Source organism: Cetorhinus maximus, chromosome 9 (assembly GCF_964194155.1).
Source record: "Cetorhinus maximus chromosome 9, sCetMax3.hap1.1, whole genome shotgun sequence".
Taxonomy (NCBI): domain Eukaryota; kingdom Metazoa; phylum Chordata; class Chondrichthyes; order Lamniformes; family Cetorhinidae; genus Cetorhinus; species Cetorhinus maximus.
In genome coordinates, this window is record NC_135887.1 from 129,881,171 (window position 1) to 129,904,584 (window position 23,414).

Sequence of the window (23,414 nt, forward strand, 5' to 3'; positions counted from 1 at the left end):
TAAGCCACGCGAAGCGATGGTGAAATATTTCTCCTACTTGCTTACTTTAATAATTTAAGAAATTTTAAATAATGAAATAATTCTCTCACACAGAATAAAAGTCTGAAAAACAAACTTCTGTCTGGAAGCAAGCAGTGTGGCATTCATGCAGAGGAGGTATGTTTAATTCGTAATGATTTGGTGTGCGCACTTGAATGAGCTGAAGGTATTTTCGGGCATTTAAATTAGAACTGATATTTTCCATCCCTTCTTATCTTGCTTCTGCAGTCCAAAAGAATCCAGTCACAGCTTAAGGAGCTACGCTATGGGAAGAAGGATTTGATTTTTAAGGTGAGTCTATAAGCATTTGAGTCAGTGTGATTTACATAGGTAATGTGCAACATTTTGATAAGAGCTTATAATGCTGCTTTCACCTCAGAGGAGGCATTGAAGCTGCTGGACTCATGGCTTTTAACAAGCATTGAAGTGAATAAAAGTTGCTATGTGACAGTGGAAAAATCTGAGCTGATCATAAAGAAACACGGTCCTTTAGTTTTGGCTTGTCAACATACAAGGTGGATGATTTATCTTGAACTTCCTTTACACAGAACTGCCAAAGTTAAATCTTTGCAAACTTTGGTGGGTTTGCATCCATATCTCTGATTTTTTTTTCCAAGTAAACTGAATTACTTAAATAAAATAAGGGATTATGAACCATGGAGTAATTCAGTTTTCAGGTAAGGGATTTATTTTTAGTACTATCTCAAAGTGAGGCATCAAAACATACATGCTTTTGGCTTCAAAATGCAAATAATGGTATAATTAATCACAGCAGCATTATGTTAGAGGATTTTTGATAAAATGTCAAAAAATTCCAGCATTTTCTGTTTTAATTTCAGTCTTCCAACAACTGCAGTATTTTGCTTTTGTTTTGATAAAATATTATTTGTTTACTCATTTTCTCATAGAACGTAAAACATTTCAAAAGATTAAGTACTGAGGCAATAGTGTTTCAGGCTTTTTAAAATTTAAGTTGTAAAGCTGTAATCAGAAAAAATTTACAGAGAATCAGGAAATGACAGTTATGTAAAAGGGACTTCTGACCTCAGATTGACAAATGAAGAGTGTAGCAGTTCTGGACGCAGTCAAATTGCCAAGATGGTATAACATCATTAAAGGAGGCCATTAAAGCAGGTGTTCTGAATAAACTCAAGAAAATAACTGTCAATGAGATACGCCTTTGAATCCTTGAGAAAGTTAATGAAAAAAATTTGCATGCTTCTGATGAACATTCCTAAATGATTCACAAATGGCTTTTATTGAAGGGATGCAGTTTGGTATAATATACCTCAACGGTCAAGAGAGCAATGAAAAAGCAATTGAATGTCTATTGACTACTTAACTGAAAATCTATTGTGAGGGAAAATGTTGAAGGCCATTTTAAAAGGTGTCACCAGCGTTCATTTAGAGGGGAATTGAGTAGGGTTAGACTATTTTTTTGACTCTACAAATCCAGCCTAGATCGATGGGATGATTTTTTTTCCCCCAGTTTAAGTAACTTTAAGTTATCTCAATCCAGTTTTCCGTGGACAAGGGCCACAAAAGTGCCTTAAATTTAGCCCTCAATGAAACGTTGCTTGGCCTTGGTGTGGTGTGGTATCCTTCTTTGGCCCTTAACACTCCCTTTGTCTTGTGTCCATGGCATCTTTGTCATTCTCTTCTCAGCCCCCACCTATCACTGACCCTCTACCCAGCTTCACCTGCACCACCCCTCTTAAACAGTATTAATTCCATCACATTTCTACTTCTCTTTAGCTCTGAAGAAGAGTCATACTGATGCGAACTGTTAACTCTGCTTCTCTCTCCACAGATGCTGTCAGATCTGTTGAGTTTTTCCAGCATTTTCTGTTTTTATTTCAGATTTCCAGCATCTGTGGTATTTTGCTTTTATCTTCACGTGGTCATGTGGAAACTGGGCCACACCATTGCAATGGAGAATGTTCTTCTGTTGTGTGTGATGCACTTTCCTGGGGCAGGGTATAAGGAATTTACTTTGCATCCAGTTGTGTTAAACCAGGTTTGGCATGATACTGGGTGCCTGAAATATTGGGCAGCAAATTTCGCTCGTCGTGCGGGTGCACGCCCGACCCACTCGAGCGCAAAATAGCGTGTGATGACGTCGGGCGCAACGTCATCGCACACCCGCGCGATATTTCAGTCGGTGGGTGCGCGCAAGAGTCAGTAGCGCACCCACCACCAATTAAGCCTATTAATGCAGTAATAAATGGTGATGTTTTTTTGTCCAATGTTACGGCTGGCAGGCGGGCGAATCGGCCAGGCGGCCTTTGGCTTTCTGAGGAAACCTCATCCAAGGGTGGGGTGAAGTTTCCGATATTAATTTAAAAAAAAGATAAAAATGTTTGGACGAAATTTACATCAGCCACATATTCAGGGGCAGAATTCTCCCCCCCTCTGTCGGGAGAAATTCTCCCCATTTTACACGGGCGGGCCTTAACATGATGTCCGCCAGGAGGCGCTATGTGCTCCCTGTGCGGGCAGGGGGGGGCGCATTCCCTCAGCCGGGAGTGCGCTCTTACGCACATGCGCGCTGAAAGAGCGCACACTCATCTCCCCCGAGGCCAAGTGCTGCCTCAGGGAGATCGGCGCCAAATTTAAAAATGTTAAACGTAGAAAAATAAAATTTCCCTGACGTGTTCCCACGTGTGACACCGTCACATGAGTTGGGACATGTCCATCGCTTTTAATTAAACTTTTATTACATTTTTAAAAACCCTCATAAAACCTCATCCCGCCCGTGGATGAGGCTTCAGGCTTTTTCTGAAGCCCGCCGGGTCTCCCGGCCTGCCCGCCAACCTTAAGGTTGAACGAGCAGGTCCTTTAACTAGTTCGATTAGTTTTTAAACGGCCTCAATTGGCTGTTGACAGGTCGGCGGGCGCACAGCTGATTCAGCTGAGCCCCCGCTGACATGAAAATGGAAATGACACCATGGGGTGACATTGGGAGTCCCGCCCAACATCATCCTGCGTCATTTTACGTGTTGGCGAGCGGGCCCCGCCCCCAATATCCTGCCCCAAGTGACTGATCCTGGTGCATGGATATTTTTTTTTGGCATTTGAAAATATTCATGGCTTTTGAATTCTTCATCTCCCTGAGGCAGCTCTCTGCATTCAGGGAGCTTTCTGTGAGTGACCCCTCCTGCCTTCCTCCCGCCCCCAACACTGGCATCGCTGAGCGTTTCTGCGCACCTTTCACACCGGTTGTCTGTTAATTGGCCAGCCAGCGTGAAATCGCGGTCAAGGGCCGATCGCGGGCGGCAGCCGGTTTCCCAGTCGCTCCCGGACCCATCGACTGCACCAGCACGCCGAACTCAAAATCCTGCTCATTAAGCGAGGAGCCTTCCCGTCCTTGGCACTAACATCCCGCACCTTGATGAGAAATCAAATAAATTGCATGTTCGATAAGCACACAAATTATCATTATTGTGATTTTATAATCCATTAATTATAGGGTAAATTTTTCCCTCTCAGTTAGGGAGGTGGTTTTGATGGGGGGTGAGGAGCAGAAATAGGGCCACAATATTGCAGTGTCAATTTTCCAGTTTCCTTTAAGAGCAGCTCTCCTGCAGGAGCATTGAATTTGCCCTAACGTCTCAGACATCCATTCAAGCTCATGGGGCAGTAATTGAATCAGTGGACTGATGTTATCCAGTTGATATCATATTGCTAGATCAGTAGAGGATAAACCAGATGATATCATGCTGAAACTGCACTGGGTTTTGGTCATTTCTCAGCTTGAATAGCACAGTGCCACGTTCCATATTGAATTGATCACCGAGGTACAAAAGAAACATTTGTATATTGGAGGTGATTCGGAAAAAAATCTAAAAGACTGGTCTCTAATGTCAGACGATGAGGAAAACTAGTGAAGGTTCAACCTTGAAATCAAGTGACCGAAAGGAGAGCCTTGTTGAGGTTTATGAGATATTTTATAGCGTAGTAAACCAAATCACACCTTCAAGGTTAGTCTTGAGCACAGGACAAAAGGGCCCAAGTTCAAAAGGCTAATTTCGAACGTATGACAAGCATTTTTTCTTCACATAAAAAAGTGATTAACACTTGAAATAGAAAGCTGGGTAGTAGGAAGGACTAATTAATTTTGTAGATACGATGGGGCAAATGACCTTCATTATCACAGAATGACAGAATTATTACGCTGTAGAAGGAGGCCATTCAGCCCATCGTGTCCGCACTGGCTCTCTGAACATTTTAACTTAGTGCCAATCTCCTGCCTTTTCCCCATAACCCTGCACATTGTTTCTATTTAAATAATTATCCAATGTCCTCTTGAATGCCTCAATTGAACCTGCCTCCACCACACTTCCAGGCAGTGCATTCCAAGCCCTAACTACTCGTTGTGTGAAGAAGTTTTTTCTCACCTCATGTTTGCTTTTTTTGCAAAACACTTTAAAACTGTGCCCTCTGGTTCTCGATCAGTTTACGAGCGGGAATAGTTCTCCTTATCTACTCTGTCTAGACCCCTCATAATTTTGAAAACTTCTATCAAGTCTCCTCTTAGCCTTCTTTTCTCCAAGAAAAACAGTCCCAACTTCTCCAATCTTTTCTCATAACTGAAGTGTCTCACCCTGGAACCATTCTCATAAACTCTTCTGCACTCTCTCCAATGCGTTCACACCCTTCCTATAGTGTGGCGCTCAGAACTGTACATAATACTCCAGCTGAGGTCTAACCAGTGTCTTATATAAGTTCATCATAACCTCCCTGCTCTAGTACTCTATGCCCCTATTAATGAAGCCTAGAATACTGTAGGCTTTAGTACCAGCTCTCTCTACCTTTCCTGCCACCTTAATGACTTATGTACATATACACCCAGGTCTCTCTGCTTCTGCCTTTAGAATAGAATCCTCTATTTTATACTGTCTCTCTATGTTCTTTGTACCAAAATGCATTACCTCACACTTCTCCACATTGAAATTCATCTGCCACCTATCTGTCCACTCCACCAATGTGTCAATGTCCTTTTGAAGTCCTACACCGTCCTCTTCAGTTTACAATTCTCCCAAGTTTTGTGTCATGCACAAACTTTGAGATTGTCCCCTGCACACCAAGATCTAGATCATTTACATATATCAGGAAAAGCAAGGGTCCCAATACGGATGCCTGGGGAACTCCACTACAAACCTTCTTCCAGCCCGAAAAATACCCATTAATTGTCTGTTTCCTATCCTTCAGCCAACCTTGTATCCATGTTGCTACTGCCCATTTTATTCTATGACCAATAACATTCCTCTCAAGCCTGTTGTGTGGCACTATATCGAACGCCTTTTGGAAGTCCATATACGCCACATCAACGGCCTTGCCCTGATGAACCGTCTCTGTCATGTCTTCAAAAAACCCCAGCAAGCTAGTTAGACATGATTTTCCTTTAACAAATCCATGCTGACTCTTCCGAATCAATCCACATTTTTCATGTGGCTATTAATTCTACCCCAAATAATTGTTTCTAGAAGTTTTCCAATCACCGTAGTTAAACTGATTGTAATTGCGGGGCAGATCTTTACAACCTTTTTGAACAAGGGTGTGATGTTTGCAATTCTCCTGTTCCCTGGCACCTCCCCTGAATCCAGGGAGCATTAAAAGATTATTGCCAGTGCCTTTGCAGTTTCCACTCTCACTTCCTACAATGTCTTTGGATACATCTCATCTGGTCCTCTTGCCTTATCAACTTTAAGTGCCGACAGCTTATCCAATACCTCTTCCTTATCAATTTTAAACCCTTCTAGTGACTGAGTTTCCTCCACTGTCACCATGGCCTGGGCAGCATCTGCCTCATAGGAAAAGACAGATGCAAAGCATTTAACAACTCAGCCATGCCTTTTGCCTCTATGTGTAAATCCCCTTTTTCGTCCCTAATCAGCCCTCCTCCCCCTTTCACCACCCTTTCACTATTGAGATGCTTATAGAATACTTTGGGATTTCCTTTTATGTTAGCTGCCAGTCTTTTTTCATACTCCCTCTTTGCTTCTCATATTTGCTTTTTCACATCCCTACTGAACATTCTGTATTCAGCTTGGTTCTGAATTGTGTTTGTGGTTTGACATCTGTTGGAAACACACTTTATTTCTTCTTTAACTTAATTTCCATCTCCTTTATCATCCAGGGAGCTCTGGATTTGTTTGTCCTACCTTTCCCTTTTGAGGGAACATACCTTGACTGTGCCCAAACTGTCTCCTCTTTGAAGGTAGCCCATTGTTCAGCTACTGTTTTACCCGCCAACCTTTGGTTTCAGTCTATCGGGCCCAGCTCTGTTCTTGCCCCATTGAAGTCCACTCTCTGCCAATTGATTATTCTTACTCTGGATTGACCAATGTTAATTGAGAATTTGTTGATTTTGAGAATTTGTTGAACAACGGAAGGTAAGGAAAGCATGAACCAAAACCTCTCAATATTTTGGACATCTTTATTAAATCTTTCTGTAACCTTCTGTGCTCTAAGACAAAGAATCTCAGATTCTCCAATCTCTCCACATCTCTGAAATCCCTTATCTCTGGTACCATTGGGCAATATCCATATTTATCGTGCAATCTTGTGATTTCGTGCAAATTTCAGAAGGCATTTGATAAAAATCAGCATCTGAAATTTTTGTAGAAGATTAGTCACTCTCAGTTGACATCTAAAAAAAAAAATTTTTTTCACTGGTCCCACATCAGCTTGGCCATTCTGGCCTTTGGGTATCTTGGGTCTTTTCACTACATTAAAGGCACTATATAAATGCAAGTTTTTGTTGTAATACTACACAGCAAAGTCACTGAATCAACATGTATTATGGCTGACATGGGATGAAAAATATCACACATTACTGATATTGAAAGATACAGGCATGAAATGTAATATTTATAATACAATTTGCCTACCACTTTAAAATGTAAATAAAAATTTGTGTTTCCTTCCCTGAATCATCTTGGTTTTGGTTTCTTATGAGCCATTACTTATGTATTTTCGCTTTGACTCCAACAGTAAGCTGCAAACTCTGATTAATATGCAAAATACTTTTCTATCTTCTTTCTGCCACACTCCTTCCCCAGTTATTTACATCATTACAAATATTTCCCACTGTGAATTTATTGCTTTTTGCTGATGTTGCCCTTTCATGTAGAGGGATCGTTAGTGCACGCATTTTGAGTGTGAAATGACTACTTTACTAAATGAGTTTATTGATTTGTGCAGGATTGTATCATTTTCTTTTTGTTACTGTTATACATGGTGTTTCTACCTTATATATATCTGCTTAAATAAGTAAGGGAAATGGCAGGCAAAAACAGTTGAACAAAAGTTTAAATGAAGCGTAGATTTGCTTTAATGATATATGTTGTTTTGTGATTGCCAGTATTTTAAAAATGAACAGTTTAGTTGGTTGGATTAGTTTGGGTTGTTGGTTCATGAATTATAGCTTTCCTTACCGTTCAATGTTCAACAAATTCTCAGAATTAACTTAACAGACAATAATTGCCTTACCCCTGCATGCATGGTGCTTTGAAGTGTGATACACACTCTTACACGTTGTAGGGGGTAAATGGCAATTGAAACAGGAAGCAAGGAAGAGCATGTTACAATGTTGGAGAAGTTACCTGAGGGGTTTACTGGAATGGTCCCACAGATGAGGGATTTCAGTGATGCGGAGAGATTGGAGAAACTGGGATTCTTTGCCTTAGAGCACAGAAGGTTAGGGAAAGATTTAATAAAGATGTCTGAAATATTGAAGGGTTTTGGTTCCCACTGGCAGGTGTGTCTGTAACCAGAGAACATAGGGGAGAATTTTCTCCCCATCGGGGACGGGGGGAGGTGGGCACTGAGCGGGAGTGGGCGGGCGCATAGCCGATCGCCACCCGCAATCGACTGCGAGCCGCCATTTTATGTAGGCGGGCCTTAATTGGCCCGCCCAGTGTGACACACACCCGGAAGCGCTGTGCGGGCGGGGGGAGTAGGCTGAGTCAGGGCCTGTGGTCTTTCACGCATATGCACCAAAGAGCACAGAAACCTCCCTGAGGCATAGAGCTGTCTCGGAGATTAGATTCATTATCAATAATTTACATAAAGAAATAAAAAATTTTAAGACATGCCCCAGCTCATGTGACAATGAACCTTAATAAAAATTTTATTTAATTTATAAACACTTCATGAAACCTCATCCCGTGGATGAGGTTTCACAATAAATGGGAAAGCCACCTGGGCTCTTCGCCTGCCCGCCAACCTTAAAGTTGGACGGGCAGCTCCGTTAATGACTTTAATTGATATTTAAATGGCCTTAATAGGCCTTTGACAGTTCGGCAGGCTCTGGTGCGTGCCCGCCGAACAGAAATCGGAACGATGGGGGATGACATTGGGACACATGCCCAAAGCCACCACACGCCATTTTATGCGCCAGCGAGCGGGCCTTGCACGCCAACCCGAAGATTCTGGCCATAGGATTGGCAAAGTGGGGAGACCAAGAGGACTTTTTTTTTTACTGCAGTGACTTGTTATGATCTGGAAAGTATTGCCTGGAAGGGTGGTGGAAGCAGAAAGGGAACTGGATTAATACTGGGATTGGAAACATTTGCAGAGCTATGGGTAAAAGGCAGGGAAATGGAGCTAATTGATTGGTCTTTCAAAGTGCCAGCAGTGTCATGACAACCTTCTCCTGTGCCGTATAATTCTATGGGCTGAATTTTATGTGGGGCTGTGGCCCCTGCCTCCCAGCCTAAAAGTCAGGGGTGATGTCTCCACCATTTGGCTTGTTCACCCCACAGCCATTTAACGCCATTAATTGGTTTAATTGGAGAGGAAGTCCCCCATCCAGCAGCTCTCTTGTTCCAGCAACACCGCCTGGATCAGTGGCCATGCTCGGACTATGGTGAGTCCCCTGAAGAAGGGCAGCCAGGAGCCCAGAACAAGGTGAGCCTGGGGTCTTGCCAGCTCCAGATTGGCAGGCTGCAGAGAAGGGGGTGGGGGCTGGGATTGACAGGGTGGTGGGGGGGGGGCGGGATGCAGGAGGAAACACGGTGCTGTAGAAATACCTTGGAAAGGGGCCTCTGTTGAGCACAGGTTGCCTGAGAAGGAAATCTTCCCACTCACCCCATTCCCACCTCTGCCAGGCCACAAGGCTCGCCAGCTTTTACTGGGTATTCTGGACACCTGTCACCAGCCTCGTCCACCACTGGCAAAATCGTAGCGGCAGCAGAAGGAGGCCCTTAAGTAGCCATTATTTGGCCAGGTAAGGGCCTCAATTGGCCCATGGGTGAGCAGACTGCCCAATGCCCTCCTGCCATGAGTAAAATACCAATGGGTACGGGTAGGCAACGGACTTTGCACCGCTGCTGTGGCACCTAAGTTTACAACCGCCTCCTCCCCCCCCTACCCCCACCCCGCTGTCTGCTGTCCCGACCAAGGAGGAATATAAAATTCTACGAGCGCGGGCCTGTGGTGCAGTGGCAGCATCTCTAGGGGCAGAATTTTACGGCCCCATTTCGGCGGGGACGGGGCCGTAAAATGCGGCGAGACATTAATAATCCCATTGACGACAGCGGGAACGTAAAACCCCACTGCCGTAAAATTCTGCCCCAACTCTGGACCAGAAGCTCCAGGTTCAGATCTGTCTTCAAGACGTGATGGCCGCAGAAGGTGTGTTCATAACAGAGCCAAACGGGTGAATTATCAGCCTGTAAGTCATTCCAGTGCGCCTGATGGCAGCCGGTCAGAACGGGAAAGTTTCCTGGTCAGCCATACTGCAGAAGGCAATGACAAAACACCATAGCACTTTGCCAAGTATCATCATGAAAGTCCATGGTCAGCAATGCCCTCTTAGGACAAGGTACCTGAAGGAGGAGGAGGATAATTCTACGGATGTAAAGTTCTCTGTCATGGGAACAGCGTGTAGAAGAGTTGCACACAGTCATCACCTATGCCCATTGCTGCTATCGCTATTCATGAATCATTTGAAAGGGAGAGCATTAGAAATGGTGGGTGTGTAACCATTTTCACTGCACTCCCTGCAAAGTTACAAAATTAGCTCGGGAGCAGCTCTGTGGAAAATCACAGTCATTAAAACTTGCTGATGATGCCAATCTATGTGCAATTGTTAACCATAATGATAAACTCCAAAGGGAGCTGGTGAAATTAAGTGACAGCAATACCTACTCAAATTACACAGCTTCTTTAATGTGTATTCTGTGTATATGATAATGAAGGACATTATTTAGAAAAACTGTAATAGGTGGGTCCAACTGATGACTAGTTCATCTACTGTCGTTTCAGAATGCCAGTTTCCTTAATTTGTACACAAACCCTGCAACAACATCGCATGATTGACTTCCTGGAAACTGAACAGTGCCTAAATAGTGGTCCACATGTTGCTGCCAACTGAGGCATGATTATCCAAGCAACGCCTGTCCTCACCAACAGTCAACAGAGGCTTTTGACAGTCAGAGAAAGAGAATGTAACAGAGACTTTCAAATTGCAATTATCTGTCAGGGGCCAAGAAACACAAATGGTATGCGCAGATGTCCATATTATAATGCTAAATGTTGCGTTTACAGGCCAAACAATTCCCCTCAGTTACATAAATTAATTTTTAGGTAAGTGGGTGAATGCTCGGATGTGCCGTGTGTTCACATAGACAACATTTAGCAGTGGCGGTAAGAATACAGCTAAATGTGAGTATATAAATATTTAATTCCTAGGCATAGATGCAAATATTTAAGCATGGATATGGATGTCTAACAATTTATAAGTGCATGAGGGAAACGTTGATCTACCAAGAATATAATTATTTATTTTGACTCCTATTTAATCCTTAGGAAAACGACTGCATAAGGCTAGCTCAAGAAGTTTGGCTTAATTTCCTGTATCTGTGATATTGGCATAGATCCAAGAAGTCTCCATTCGTGTTCACCACCAGGAACAAATAGTCAATTCAGCTCCAGTTGGAGCTCTTAAAAATTTTAGATCTTTGTTAAGTTTACAAAAAGATTGTCATATATTTATAGATTCAGAGTTGCAAATAACCTTCTGCACAAGATGGTGAAAAATAACACAGTGTGAAATGGAAATCTTCCACCTTCACAGAGCTTCCTTCACCAAGTCACCTTTGAATAGCAGATGGCCAGAAGCTTCTCCAGAATCTTCATTTTAAATCATTTTGCATGAAAACAAACAGGAATTCGGTGGATATTTTAACATTCATCATATCTTCCTAGGCTTGCAAACGGCATAGAATTTTTTACAACAGTCCACTGAAAAGACAAAAAAATTTGCTGAATTTGTTTAAAATGAGCCTTCCTATAAGTAGCCTATAAGTATTTGAATTCAACAACTTTAGATCTTAAACTCCCCCTCCCCCCATCCCCACCCCGTTTCTTCCCCCTCCTTTTTTTTTTCAATAATTTATATAGATTTTTCTTTTCCCACCTATTTCTATTATTTTTAAATCTACAACTAATACCTTGTCAGTCTTTCCACCCCACCCCCACTAGAGCTGTACCTTGAGTGTCCTGCCATCCATTCTTAATTAGCACTTTTCTTAGATAATATCACCACCTTCAACACCTCTTTGATCCTTTTGTCTGTGACATCTTTTGATTATCTGCTCCTATCACAGCTTGCTTGTCCCTACAACCACCCCCCCTCCCCTCAACTTCTCTCTCCCCCCGCCCCCCACCTTAAACCAGCTTATATTTCACCCCTCTCCTAACTACACTCAGTTCTGTTGAAGGGTCATGTGGACTCGAAACGTCAACTCTTTTCTTCTCCACCGATGCTGCCAGACCTGCTGAGTTTTTCCAGGTAATTCTGTTTTTGTTTTGGATTTCCAGCATCCGCAGTAGCTTTTTGTTTTTCTCTTCCTATAAGTAGAATGGTTGCAACACAGGAGGAGGCCATCTAGCTGGTCCTTCCATGACAGCTGTGTCCAATTTCTCTAGCTTCGCTCCCTGCCCTTTCCCCATAGCCCTGCAAATGTTTTCTCCTTAGATGCTTATCCGTATTTAAGTACGGATATGGATATGTATATGTTATCTATATGTAAAAACCACGATTGAAGCTGCCCTCCACCATTATCTCAGGCAACGTATTCCAGATCATCATCAAAAAAGGGATCTCTGCATGGAGGAAGGGGGCAAGATTGCTTTGGTAAAAGACTATCCTGCACCTTTCTTTGCCAAGGAAGAGGATGATGTTGGAATTATAGTGAAAGACGAGGTATTTGATGTACTGAATGGGCTAAAAAAATTATAAAGAAGAGGCTTTAGAAACGTTGGTTACACTTAAAATTGTATATGTCACCAGGATCAAATGGGATGCTTCCGAGGATGCTGAAGGAAGTAAAGTTAGAAAGGGTAGAGGTACTGACCATAACCTTGACCCACATGTTCTCAATCACAGGTGAAGGCTTTTCATGCTAGTCCCTTGAACCTCCCGCAAATCACAACCCTGTATCCCTATTTTTGTTATTCTCATTTTTGGGATGTGGGCACCTCTGTCAAAGCTGGCATTCATTTCTTGTCATGCATTGTCCTGACTGAGGAGCCATTACAAAGGGTACTTAAAACTTAGACTGGGTAAGGACAACAGGGTTCCTGCCCCAATGGCAGGTGAACCAGCTGGGTGTTTATGACAATCTGACAGCTTCACAGTCACTGTTACTGATTACAACCTCTTTATTACTGGACTTTTAAAAAAAAAACTAAGTTCAGATTATCATTATGATGGGAATCATAATCAGGGAACTTGATTTTCAATTAGGGATTGGGAACCCGACACCTGGATAATTCCCAGATCCTGACCCCTCGTCTTGTCTGTGTCACACACGTGATGCAATCTTCAAATGTTAATGCCCTGATTGGGTCAGAAGTGAGCGCGACTTACAAATTGTGGCACTGAGATCTGCCAGGAGGCAGGAGGTGCCTATTGGAGCAGGTCTGTCAAGCGCAGATGGCAGCCATGATAGGGGCTGCCACTGCCTTGCACAAGAGAGGAGGCAGGAATTTGGAGTACCAGAAGCCTAGGCGCTCAGAGAGTTAGCCAAATGGTCAGCCAAACAGTACCACACCACATCTCTCAGTGAAACATCTACTGGAAAAATCATTTTTGGTTTTACAAAAACTTTGTAGCTCCTCGCCTTGAATGTAACACGCATCAGACTGTTTGGGGTTGGTAATTTTTGATTTGAAAATCATCTCCTGGCCCTCACCGTTAACAAGCTCCTCGATGAGCTTAATGGGTCATTAATTGGAGTCGACCCGGTTTCCGGATCCCATCCCCCAACCCTCCCTTTGAAAACCTTGTCATGTTCCGGAGGAGTCAGGATCCAGCCGGGAATTCAATTTATCATGTGTGTTTGTATACTTGCTCGCCCCCTCCTGCAATTGAAAAATCAATGCATAGGATCTGAATTATTTACCCAGGCTTGTGAATTACTGGTCCAGTAATATAACCCCTACACTACTGTACCGTGTTACCAATCCCATTTCTTTTTGTGTTCAATACTATAAAAGTCTCTTCTGCAGCTCACTTAAAACTTCACTGTCTGGCTTTTGGATTTTCAGGCACCTCAATACTTCTGTAACTACCCAACTGCTCAATCATTCTCTTACTTACATGTCTTTGTTTCTATTAAAACCTTTACAATCTCACCTCCTGATCAAAGCCTCTGATATTGCCCCAAATTTAGTTCCTTTGTTGAAGGAGCACAGACTTGAGCATTTCGGTCTCATAACATTCAAGGTTAGCCATGGCTCCATTGGTAGCCATTTCTCCTCTGAGTCACAGGGTTCTGACTTCATGTCCTATAAGACCATAAGACCATAAGACATAGGAGCAGAAATTAGGCCATTTGGCCCATCGAATCTGCTCCGCCATTCAATCATGGCTGATAAGTTTCTCAACACCATTCTCCCGCCTTCTCCCCGTAACCTTTGATCCCCTTACCAATCAAGAACGTATCTAATTCGTTCTAAAATACACTCAATGACCTGGCCTCCACAGCCTTCTGTGGCAATGAATTCCATAGATTCACCACTCTCTGGCTAAAGAAGTTTCTCCTACTCCAAGACTTGAGCACAAAATTCAAGGCTCACACTCCAGTGCTGTACTGAGGAAGTGCTGCACTGTCGGAGGTGCCACCTTTTGGATGAGACATTAAACTGAAGCCTCGTCCACCCTCTCAGATGGATGGAAAAGATCCCATGACACTATTTCACAGAAAAGCAGGGGAGTTATCCCTGGTGTCCTGACCAATATTTATTCCTCAATCAACATCACAAAAACACATTACCTGGCCATTATCAAATATCTGTTTGTGGGAGCTTTTTGTGCACAAATTGGTTACCTTGTTTCCTACATTACAAAAGGGACTAAACTTCAAAAAATACTTAATTAGCTGTAAAGCGCTTTGAGGTATCCAGTGGTCATGGGAAATGCAATATAAATGCAAGCCTGTCTTTCTTTACCTGGTTTATCACCAGACCTGACCAGATCATTTCAAATGCTATTGGGCCATTGGGGATTGTTCCCCTCTCCACCCCCATAACTTGTCTTGCTGGAGGCAGCTCAGGCCCAATTTTCAGACTGCAATCTGGCGAGCTGTGTCAACGTGCCTGTCTTACACCATGCAGCTCGCCTGGTAATGTCAAATGAGGTTCAAAGTAAGTATGGTCTCTTCTCAGCCTGAACTGGAGGCTGGCCAACATAGTCCATGGGTTAGCTGCCCAATGGTCCAAATGTGGCTTTTACATAAACTTTATTGTTAAAGAAACCATCACCTGTCCAAAGGATCTTTCAGTGCCAGGAAAATCTTGTGAACAAAATATTATTACTAATGATATGAACAAATAACCTGATGAATTCAATATCCAAACAAAAACAGAAAATGCTGGGAAAACTCGGCAGGTCTAACAGCATCTGTGGAGAGAGAAAAATAAAACAGAGTTAACGTTTCGAGTCCGTATGACTCTTCTTCAGAGCTCTTCTGCTGAGTTTTTCCAGCATTTTCTGTTTTTGTTTCAGATTTCCAGTATCCGCAGTATTTTGCTTTTACCTGAGAATTCAATACCAATATGTTTGGCAAAATCAGAGAGTCAGGTTTGAATTGGTCTATTTGCCATTCGTTAGAATTGATGAGTACCAACTATTATAGTGTAGGTAAACCTGTACAATAGAGAAAACCATAGAGTGAGCTACTTATACCTTATTCAAACTCACTGCCTTTAACTAACCAAATGTCACAAGAATACTTCCACTATGTGTTATATTAAGAACAACTTTGTATTTGGAAATTTGTTATAACTGAACTTGTATTTCCCTATCAGCTGATGTTGTCAGTCTCACAACGCTACCATGAGACTTGCATTTTATTTTTCCTCACATTTGCTGCAAAAATCTCTCACATCAACCAGTGCTTTGATCAACTCTGCTGAAGGTTTTGGAAGCATCTTCATTTTTTTAACACACGGGCAATGGAACAGCGTGTCTTTCTTTTTAAAAGGAGCAATCTCCCCAGAAATTAAGCTCATGGCATTCAGTGCATGCTTCCACACAGGAGCAGGAAACAACATAGCTTCCGACATCGAGGTTATTATTGGAGCTTAAAATAGCAACAGCTTCAAGATCTTTAGTTGGTGTCTTAAAGTTCAATTAGTTCATCTTCAGCTTCCCTCAGACTTTGGCCTATTGGCAAGGCAACGGGTCTTAGAATGAGTATAATGACAAAAAATATGTTAATGTTAGTCAGGGAGCTGGGAGACCAATTGCTTTAGAAAGGTTTTGTGTGTTGCATGCAACTTTACACCATTAATCTACAGGTGCCCTTTACTGAATACTAATCACTTTTCCATTTTTGATATCTAAAGCAATGAGAAATTTGGTTGGTGAAGTGGGTTGGCTGATTGCTTTTTCATGTTTGCAACCTGCTCAGACTGATGGAATAGAAATTTCCTCTAACAGTGGATGGGATCTAACATGACAAGACTGAACACTGTTTAACTAAATCATAGCTATGACAGGAGAGAACGGTCTATAATTTGACACAAACTGGTGCTATCACCCAGAGAAGGTACAAAGGACAACTGTTAAGAAAATGTAAAGTTACTACTTGGAAGGGCATAGGGCACATAGGGCACCTGAACAGGCCATTCAGTCCAACTAGTCCCTGCCAGTCTTTATGCTCCAATTGAGCCTCCTCCCATCTTTTCTCATCTAAACCTACCATCATAGTTTCTTCCCTTTATGTTTACCTAGCTTCCCCTTAAATGTATCTAAACTAATCACTTCAGTCACTTCCTGAGGTATTAATCTTCACATTCTTACCAAACTTTGGGTGAAGAATTTTCTTCCGAATTCCTTATTGGATTTCTTGGTGACTATCTTATATTGATGGCCTCTAGTAATGCTCTTCTCCACAATAGGTTACATTCTCCCTGTATCCACTCTCCATAAATTCCCTACTTTCCAATTCTATCCCTCTAGAAATAAAGCCTGGTGCTTGGTTTGTTTATTTTAGTAAACTTGCTAACATGTGGTGCAACTTTTAGTGATTGATGTATTTGTACTGAGATCCCTCTTTTCCTCTACCCCACCTAGGCTTGCACCTTCCAAGTGATAAATGACCCTCTCTATTCTTCCTACCAAAATGTCCACCTCACATTTGTCTGTGTTGAATTTCATTTGTCAATTGTTTGTCCATTCTGCAAGTTTATTAATGTCCTCCTGTAATGTGTTGCTGTCCTCCTCAGTATTGATTATCCCTCCAAGTTGGTATCACCTGCAAATTTAGAAATTGTGCTTTTGATTTCAAAGTCCAAATTGTTAATGTAAATTGTGAACAGCAGTGGTCTCAGCACTGATCCTTATAGAACATCACTTCCCACCTTCTACCACTCTGAATAACTTACCCTTTATTCCCACTCCTAATCCATTCTGTCAGTTGTTCACTAACTCTACATTCTATGACCTTAGTCATTAGCCTATTAGAGGCCACCTAAACAGAGCCTTTTGAAAATCCAGATAAATTAGATCTGCTATATTAGCATTGTCTACTCTCTCAGTTACCTCCTCAAAAAATTGAATAAGATTGGTCAAGTAAGATTTTCCCTTTTGAAATCTATGCTGACTATTTGTTATTATATTTCTCGTTTCTAGATGTTCGTCTATTTTTTCTTTTAGTAAGGATTTAATTATTTTTCCTACCACTGATGTTAAGTTGATTGCTCTATAACTCCTTGGACATATTCTAAGTCCCTTCTTAAATATAGGAATTACATTAGCTAACCACCAATCCTCTGGCACTACACGTTTTTTTAATGAATTATTAAATATGAGTAATGATGCCTCTGCCATCTCTTCCCTAGATTCTTCTAAAATACATGGATGCAAACCATGCATTTCAGGGGTCTTAACCTCTTGGAATTTGTTTAGTTTATTCAATACATATTTTATTAATATATTTTAAATGCACTCATCTCACTATTCATCTCATCTTATATTGCAATTGTGCAGGAAGAGACCTTTCCTGGTCTTGGATCGACACACGTTTTTGCAATGGAGCATGCTTGGCTCCCTGTCTGGCTCACACTATATGTGATGTGGGAGAGTCATCAACATCAGCCACCAGTACAGAATGGAGAGTGCTCCATTCCCTATCGCTAACATTATCTATGGGGATAAGAAAGACTTTCATTTTTATAGCACCGTTCATAACATGAGGACTTCCCCTAGTGCTTTACAGCCAATGGGAGTACTTTTGTAGTGCAGTTGTAATATAGGAACTGCAGCAGCCAATCTTTGCACAGCAAGCTCCCACAAATGGCAGTAATCTTTTTTAGTCATGTTAGTTGAGGGATAACTACTGGCCAAGACAGTTGCAGGGCAAACGCCTATGAGGAAAAGAAAACTTCAAAAATGTTTGATGTTTGAAATCTTTGACTGCCTCTGCCTTGATCACCTTTAGTATCCCAGGAAAGCACATTGTTATGGAGTAACAGATCAGAATTATCCAGGCCCTTTGGCAATGAGCGATGAGCCAGGAAAGCTGGCAAAATGGCATGGGAAGGTGTCAGGGGTTTCCCAAGTCTTCCTGCCACCATGTCATTTTGCCAGCAGTGGGAAAGCTGAAAGGTCGGCCAATTGAGGGCCACTACCGTCTCTGTAGGCATTTTGTCCAGAGAAACCTGGTTGCCTCCTTGTGTGCTCTGTGGGGAGTGTCCCTGCGCCCAACTCTCCACTCATACCATAGCAGCCCCGTCCCACCAACAATCGCCGTGGTCCCCCTGCCTTGCCCGCTCTCACTCCCATCCCCAGCTCTCCCCTGGCATCCCCCAACCGTGCGTACCTCTCTTTGAGGGTGCCCAGAGATGCCCTCATCCTGAAGGACCACCCCAGCACTCCTGAGGCTGCTGAGCTGCCGGCCCTCTGACTGGATTGACAACACTTGGGAGCGGGCTGCTGCTGTCCTTAATCGGACGCTGGCCAAAGTATGGTCAACCTCCCGCTTTAAGTCCCCATGGTGGGACTTCTGACTTCTGAATAAAATTCAGTCCCCAGCGTTCATCACTGGGGACAACCCCAAAATGATACGCCGCCATGATCTATGCACAAAATATCCAGCCATCTGCAATCTTGAGGAAATGTACACTTCATATACATCCCAAGAATCAATTACTGCTTCATATCACTATATTTCCATCATGTCTGTCTGGTTATCACAATTGTTTGTTGCCTAAGAATTGTCTGATACATTCCAAGTGACAAACTGGCATTCATCCTTCCAACTCCATCCCATAGGCCTGCCCATTGGGAGCCCTACCCTTACTCCATAACTTACCAGCCGTGTTTGCTAGTATAAAATAATCTGGGATATATTCCACAGCAAAAGTGAAATTTAAAAAAAAGCTGGAGAATATAAATAAACGTAATCTGCCACTGATGCTGTCATTGATATTGTAAGGTCACCCTGGCGGGGAAAACACTCTTGAACCCAACCTTCAAATAATTGATGCATTCTCTGGCATTTAAATACTGAAAGAAAATATCAAATTCAATGTGTCACGCTCCATAAATATATTTTATTCCAATGCTGCAGTTCCCTATACTCTAATTTAATTGATCAATAATAAATGAAAATAATTAATTAGTTCTCTTGGCCCTAATCTCTGAATAATTACAGTCACCACCGGATTTGGTGAGCCAATTCTAGCTAACAAACGTTAGTTCGGTTGACAGTAAGTCCATGGGAGTCTGTAATAGTGTCAGTGGGAAAGCCCTAAGGAGAAATGCTTGAGTCACTTCTCAGACTCAAACCCATGCAGCAGAACCACTTTGAATAATAAAAATGATATTTTATGAATTTAAGTGCAAAGTAAGATTCGAAATGAACTTTGAAGACTGTGGCACCTGCTGCCTATGAATTGCCCAGATTGATTTCAATAAGCCTGACCTGATTTCATTGTGCTTCAGAGCATCTTTCAGGAAGTAACTGTTAGTTCAGGGGATGATTCAAATACCTTAAAGCAGTGTTACAGGGTGAGTAAACAGCGGATGGGACCTTCAGGGGTTGACCCTGAACAGTTGCTTGAACTGCCCGGAATAGATGACCCTGCTGCATATTGTTTAGGCAGCATTTTTGTAACTGACGCTTATAGTAATGGTAAATGGTCAGACCATTTGGCTGATATAGGCAGCTGCCAGCAATAAGCAAGGATGGTAGATGTGGTACGGACAATAATGTGCTTTCTTCAAGGTCAACCTGTAAATAATTAACAAAGTCGCCCAACTCCAACTCACGAATAATTGATCACTTCTGACCCAAACCAATGTGGTGGATTATGCCATGGCCCAGGCTTTTAAATCCAGAGAATATCAGTTCAAATGCCATCAATGCAGCTTGAGAGTTTAAATTCTGTTCAAAAAGAAGGAAGTATATAGGGTGCAGAATTCATTCGCAAAGCACTGCTTCTAGTGGTGCTATAAAGGTCTATCTGAAAATCTAGAGCATGGGGGGCACCGCTCACCGCTTCTTGTGTGAGAATTTAGTCTACTGCATTCGCTGCCCTCAGTGCGGTTTCCTCTACATTGGAGAGACCAATTGCAGACTGGGCGACCGCTTTGCGGAACACCTTCGGTCTGTCCGCAAGCATGACCCAGACCTCCCTGTCGCTTGCCACTTTAACACTCCACCCTGCTCTCATGCCCACATGTCCGTCCTTGGCCTGCTGCAATGTTCTAGTGAAGCTCAACGCAAACTGGAGGAACAGCACCTCATCTTCCGACTAGGCACTTTACAGCCTTCCGGACTGAATATTGAGTTCAACAATTTCAGATCATGAACTCTCTCCTCCATCCCCTTTCCGATTCACCTCTTTCCAATAATTTAAAACATTTTTTTACAAATATATTTTTCTTTTCCCTCCTATTTTAAAATTTATTTTGATCTTTTGTTTCATCCCCACCTTTTAGCCCATTTCGATCCCTTCCCCCCACCCCACCCCCACTAGGGCCATCTGCCAGTTGCTCGTCCTGCTTTCTACCCTTAATGTCCCCATTAGCACATCCTTTAGATAACATCACCACCGTCAACACCCCTTCGTCCTTTTGTCTATGACATCTTTGGCAGTCTCTTCTTGGCCTCCATCTATCACTGGCCCCCTATCGAGCTCTACCTGTGCCACCCACCCCCCTCTACCATCTTATATCTCATCTCATTTCTATATGTCTTAATTCTGATGAAAGGTCATACGGACTCGAAACGTCAACTGTATCCCTCTCCGCAGATGCTGTCAGACCTGCTGAGTTTTTCCAGGTATTTTTGTTTTTGTTCCAAAAGCAAAGGTTTTGCTGCTTAGACCACCTTGGGGGTTCATGCAGTACATTCTTGAGATTGCCTTCAAGCTTTTGGTGGTGTGTTGGCCCTCCACAATCTTGCAGTTATGCGGGCTCAGTTACTACGCTCCTGGGATCTGGAGGGCACCGCTGGAGGAGGAAGAGGTGGGATGGAGAAAACAATGTCCACTGCATGCACCTGGATGGAATGAGAGGGACCACATTTTGATGCTTCCTTTCAGTTAGAAGGAATATCCTCACCTGCGACATGGACTCACCATTCCCTAACAGTACATCCATTAGGCTCTCCACCACAAAGCTCCTGGGCCAACATTACTCAGTAAAGGGCAACAGAAAGAAACCTTGCACCCAACAACTTTATCCAGCAATATTTCAACAATACAGACAAAAATCATCTTAATTCCTGTCTTGCGATCGCCTTTGCCTGGCCTCGTACTCCTCAGCAGGGCCATCCCAGCGGCTGCAGCCTGGCTGGAGGAAGGCTCCGAGCCTTGAAGGCCTAGCCTCAGACGGCGCTATGCTCGCTGGAGCGGCAGCTGTCTGGGCTGCTGGCTCAGAGAGAACAGCAAGAGCGCTGCTGGAAGGGCTGTGGTCGGAGCACAAATGCTGTCAACATGAAAGAGGAGAGCAGGTTTGTTCTCCACGGGGCCACTTCCACTTCCGCAGGGTGGTATCTCAGCTTCATCCGCTGGAGCACAGGTGGCTGGACTGCTGTGAAAAGCTGCATGTCCCCTTGAACATTGAGAGCATCACAACGGCGGCAGTCTGAAACTGGATGTCAGCGGGTAGGGAACGCATGAACTCTGACTGAGCCTCTGCTGCAGCACTGAGACCTCAGAAAGCCTCTGTCTGTATGGTAGTGAAGCTAAGACAGCCACCAGCAGATGTTCTTTCGTGGATCAATCTGGTAGTGCTCCATTAGAGTTGACCACCACGTCCACACTGGAAAGGGAAGGCTTCAAGCTCCAAGCCATGGTAGCTCCGGGTTTTATCCTTGTTTCTAGCCATTGACTGGAAGCTATCTATCAGGCCTGACAATGCACCAAGCATCTCAGTGCGCGTTGACATCAGCATCTTCCCACTGTCCGCCCCAACGTGGCCTTTACATGAGGCCGCTGCAGCAGAAGACATCCATGACCTCACCTTGTGGGGAGTTCACATACAAGCTGACCAATCCCCATGGCCTGGCTGCAGCCCACTCCAGCTCGGTGATGCACTCCATGTAGATCCCAAATCTAAACTAGCCTCTAACATTCGCTCAGTGCCCAGTCTCTGAGCTGGTGGCCGTGGCTGGTAGGTCGTGTGACAGTGCTTCTTCCTCACAGGTGTACTGTTCCTCACACCCTTCCACTTGAGACTGCCGTTGCTGAGGAGGTGGCAGCTCTTGACTATCTGAAAGCACAGATGTATAAGGGGAGGGGAGGGCCGAGGAAAGGAAGGGTGAGGAGAAAAGTACCAGGCCCACTGTTTTTCCATCTGGAGTTCCAATTTCATGGCACCTATCAGGATGAGGAGTGAATGGAGAAGCCAACAAGTTACCATCATCCTCAATGATCTCAGCAGCACCAGGTACCAATGGTTTTGTGGTATTGGTGTCCATAATTCAGTGGATAATCTCATCGAGGTCACTGAGGGGTGGGTGGTCCTCCAGCAGTCCTTTGGGTCTCCTTCTGTTTGTTGGTGACCTGCTGCAAGAGAGAGGGCAGAATGTCTGTAACAATGTTGGTGCGGTTAGGTAATGTGCCTGCTACAGTTGAATAACTGTAGCTTTGCAGGGGCGTGTAGAAGTTTGTGCCTAGCTGGCACGACTGGAAGGTTTGTGTTGGTGAGGTATGGCCTAAAACAGGCTTGATCAACCTTTTCACATGGAGGGCCCCATTTCAAAATTTTTCTCACTCAAGGGACCGATGAGTAAATTTCGCAAAGGTGAAGTTTGGCACAACATTAAACATGAATTTAAAAAAAAACTGAGCATGAAAATAAGGAATTTGCTGAGCAAAAAAAAAACAAAACAATAAATTGACTAAATCAAATGAATGATAAAAGAAGACGACCATTAGAGTGTGATAGGGTGAGAGTTTGTGTGTCCATCTCACTCCCAGTCTCAGGGTGCCCCTCACCCACTCCCACTGTGAGAGTGGGTGAGAGTGCGTGTTGGTGTATGGGGTGAGGGTGAATCAGAACTGTTAGACTGGGAACAAGCCAGACTTACTCGCACTCTCTCCCCTCTCACACACTCTCCCCCTGCACACACTCTCCCCCCCTCACACACTCTCCCTCCCTCACACACTCTCCCCCCTCACACACTCTCCCCCTGCACACACTCTCCCCCCTCTCACACTCTCCCCCCTCACACACTCTCCCCCTGCGCACACTCCCCCCCTCACACACTCTCCCCCCTCACACACTCTCCCTCTGCACACACTCTCCCCCCCTCACACACTCTCCCCCTGCACACACTCTCCCCCCTCACACACTCCCCCCCTGCACACACCCTCCCCCCCTCAAATACTCTCCCACCTCACAGACT

At 43.6% G+C, this 23,414-nt stretch overlaps 1 protein-coding gene across 2 annotated transcripts in view; it reads left to right on the forward strand.

Moving 5' to 3' along the window:
- The window catches only part of luzp2 (leucine zipper protein 2), a 358,151-nt gene that overhangs the window by 225,068 nt on the left and 109,669 nt on the right, over positions 1-23,414 (forward strand). For both annotated transcript variants that reach the window (XM_078549536.1, XM_078549537.1), the window contains exons 6-7: positions 94-156; positions 268-330. In XM_078549536.1, coding sequence (XP_078405662.1) covers positions 94-156; positions 268-330 — 126 coding nt within the window. The remainder of the gene's footprint in view (positions 1-93; positions 157-267; positions 331-23,414) is intronic.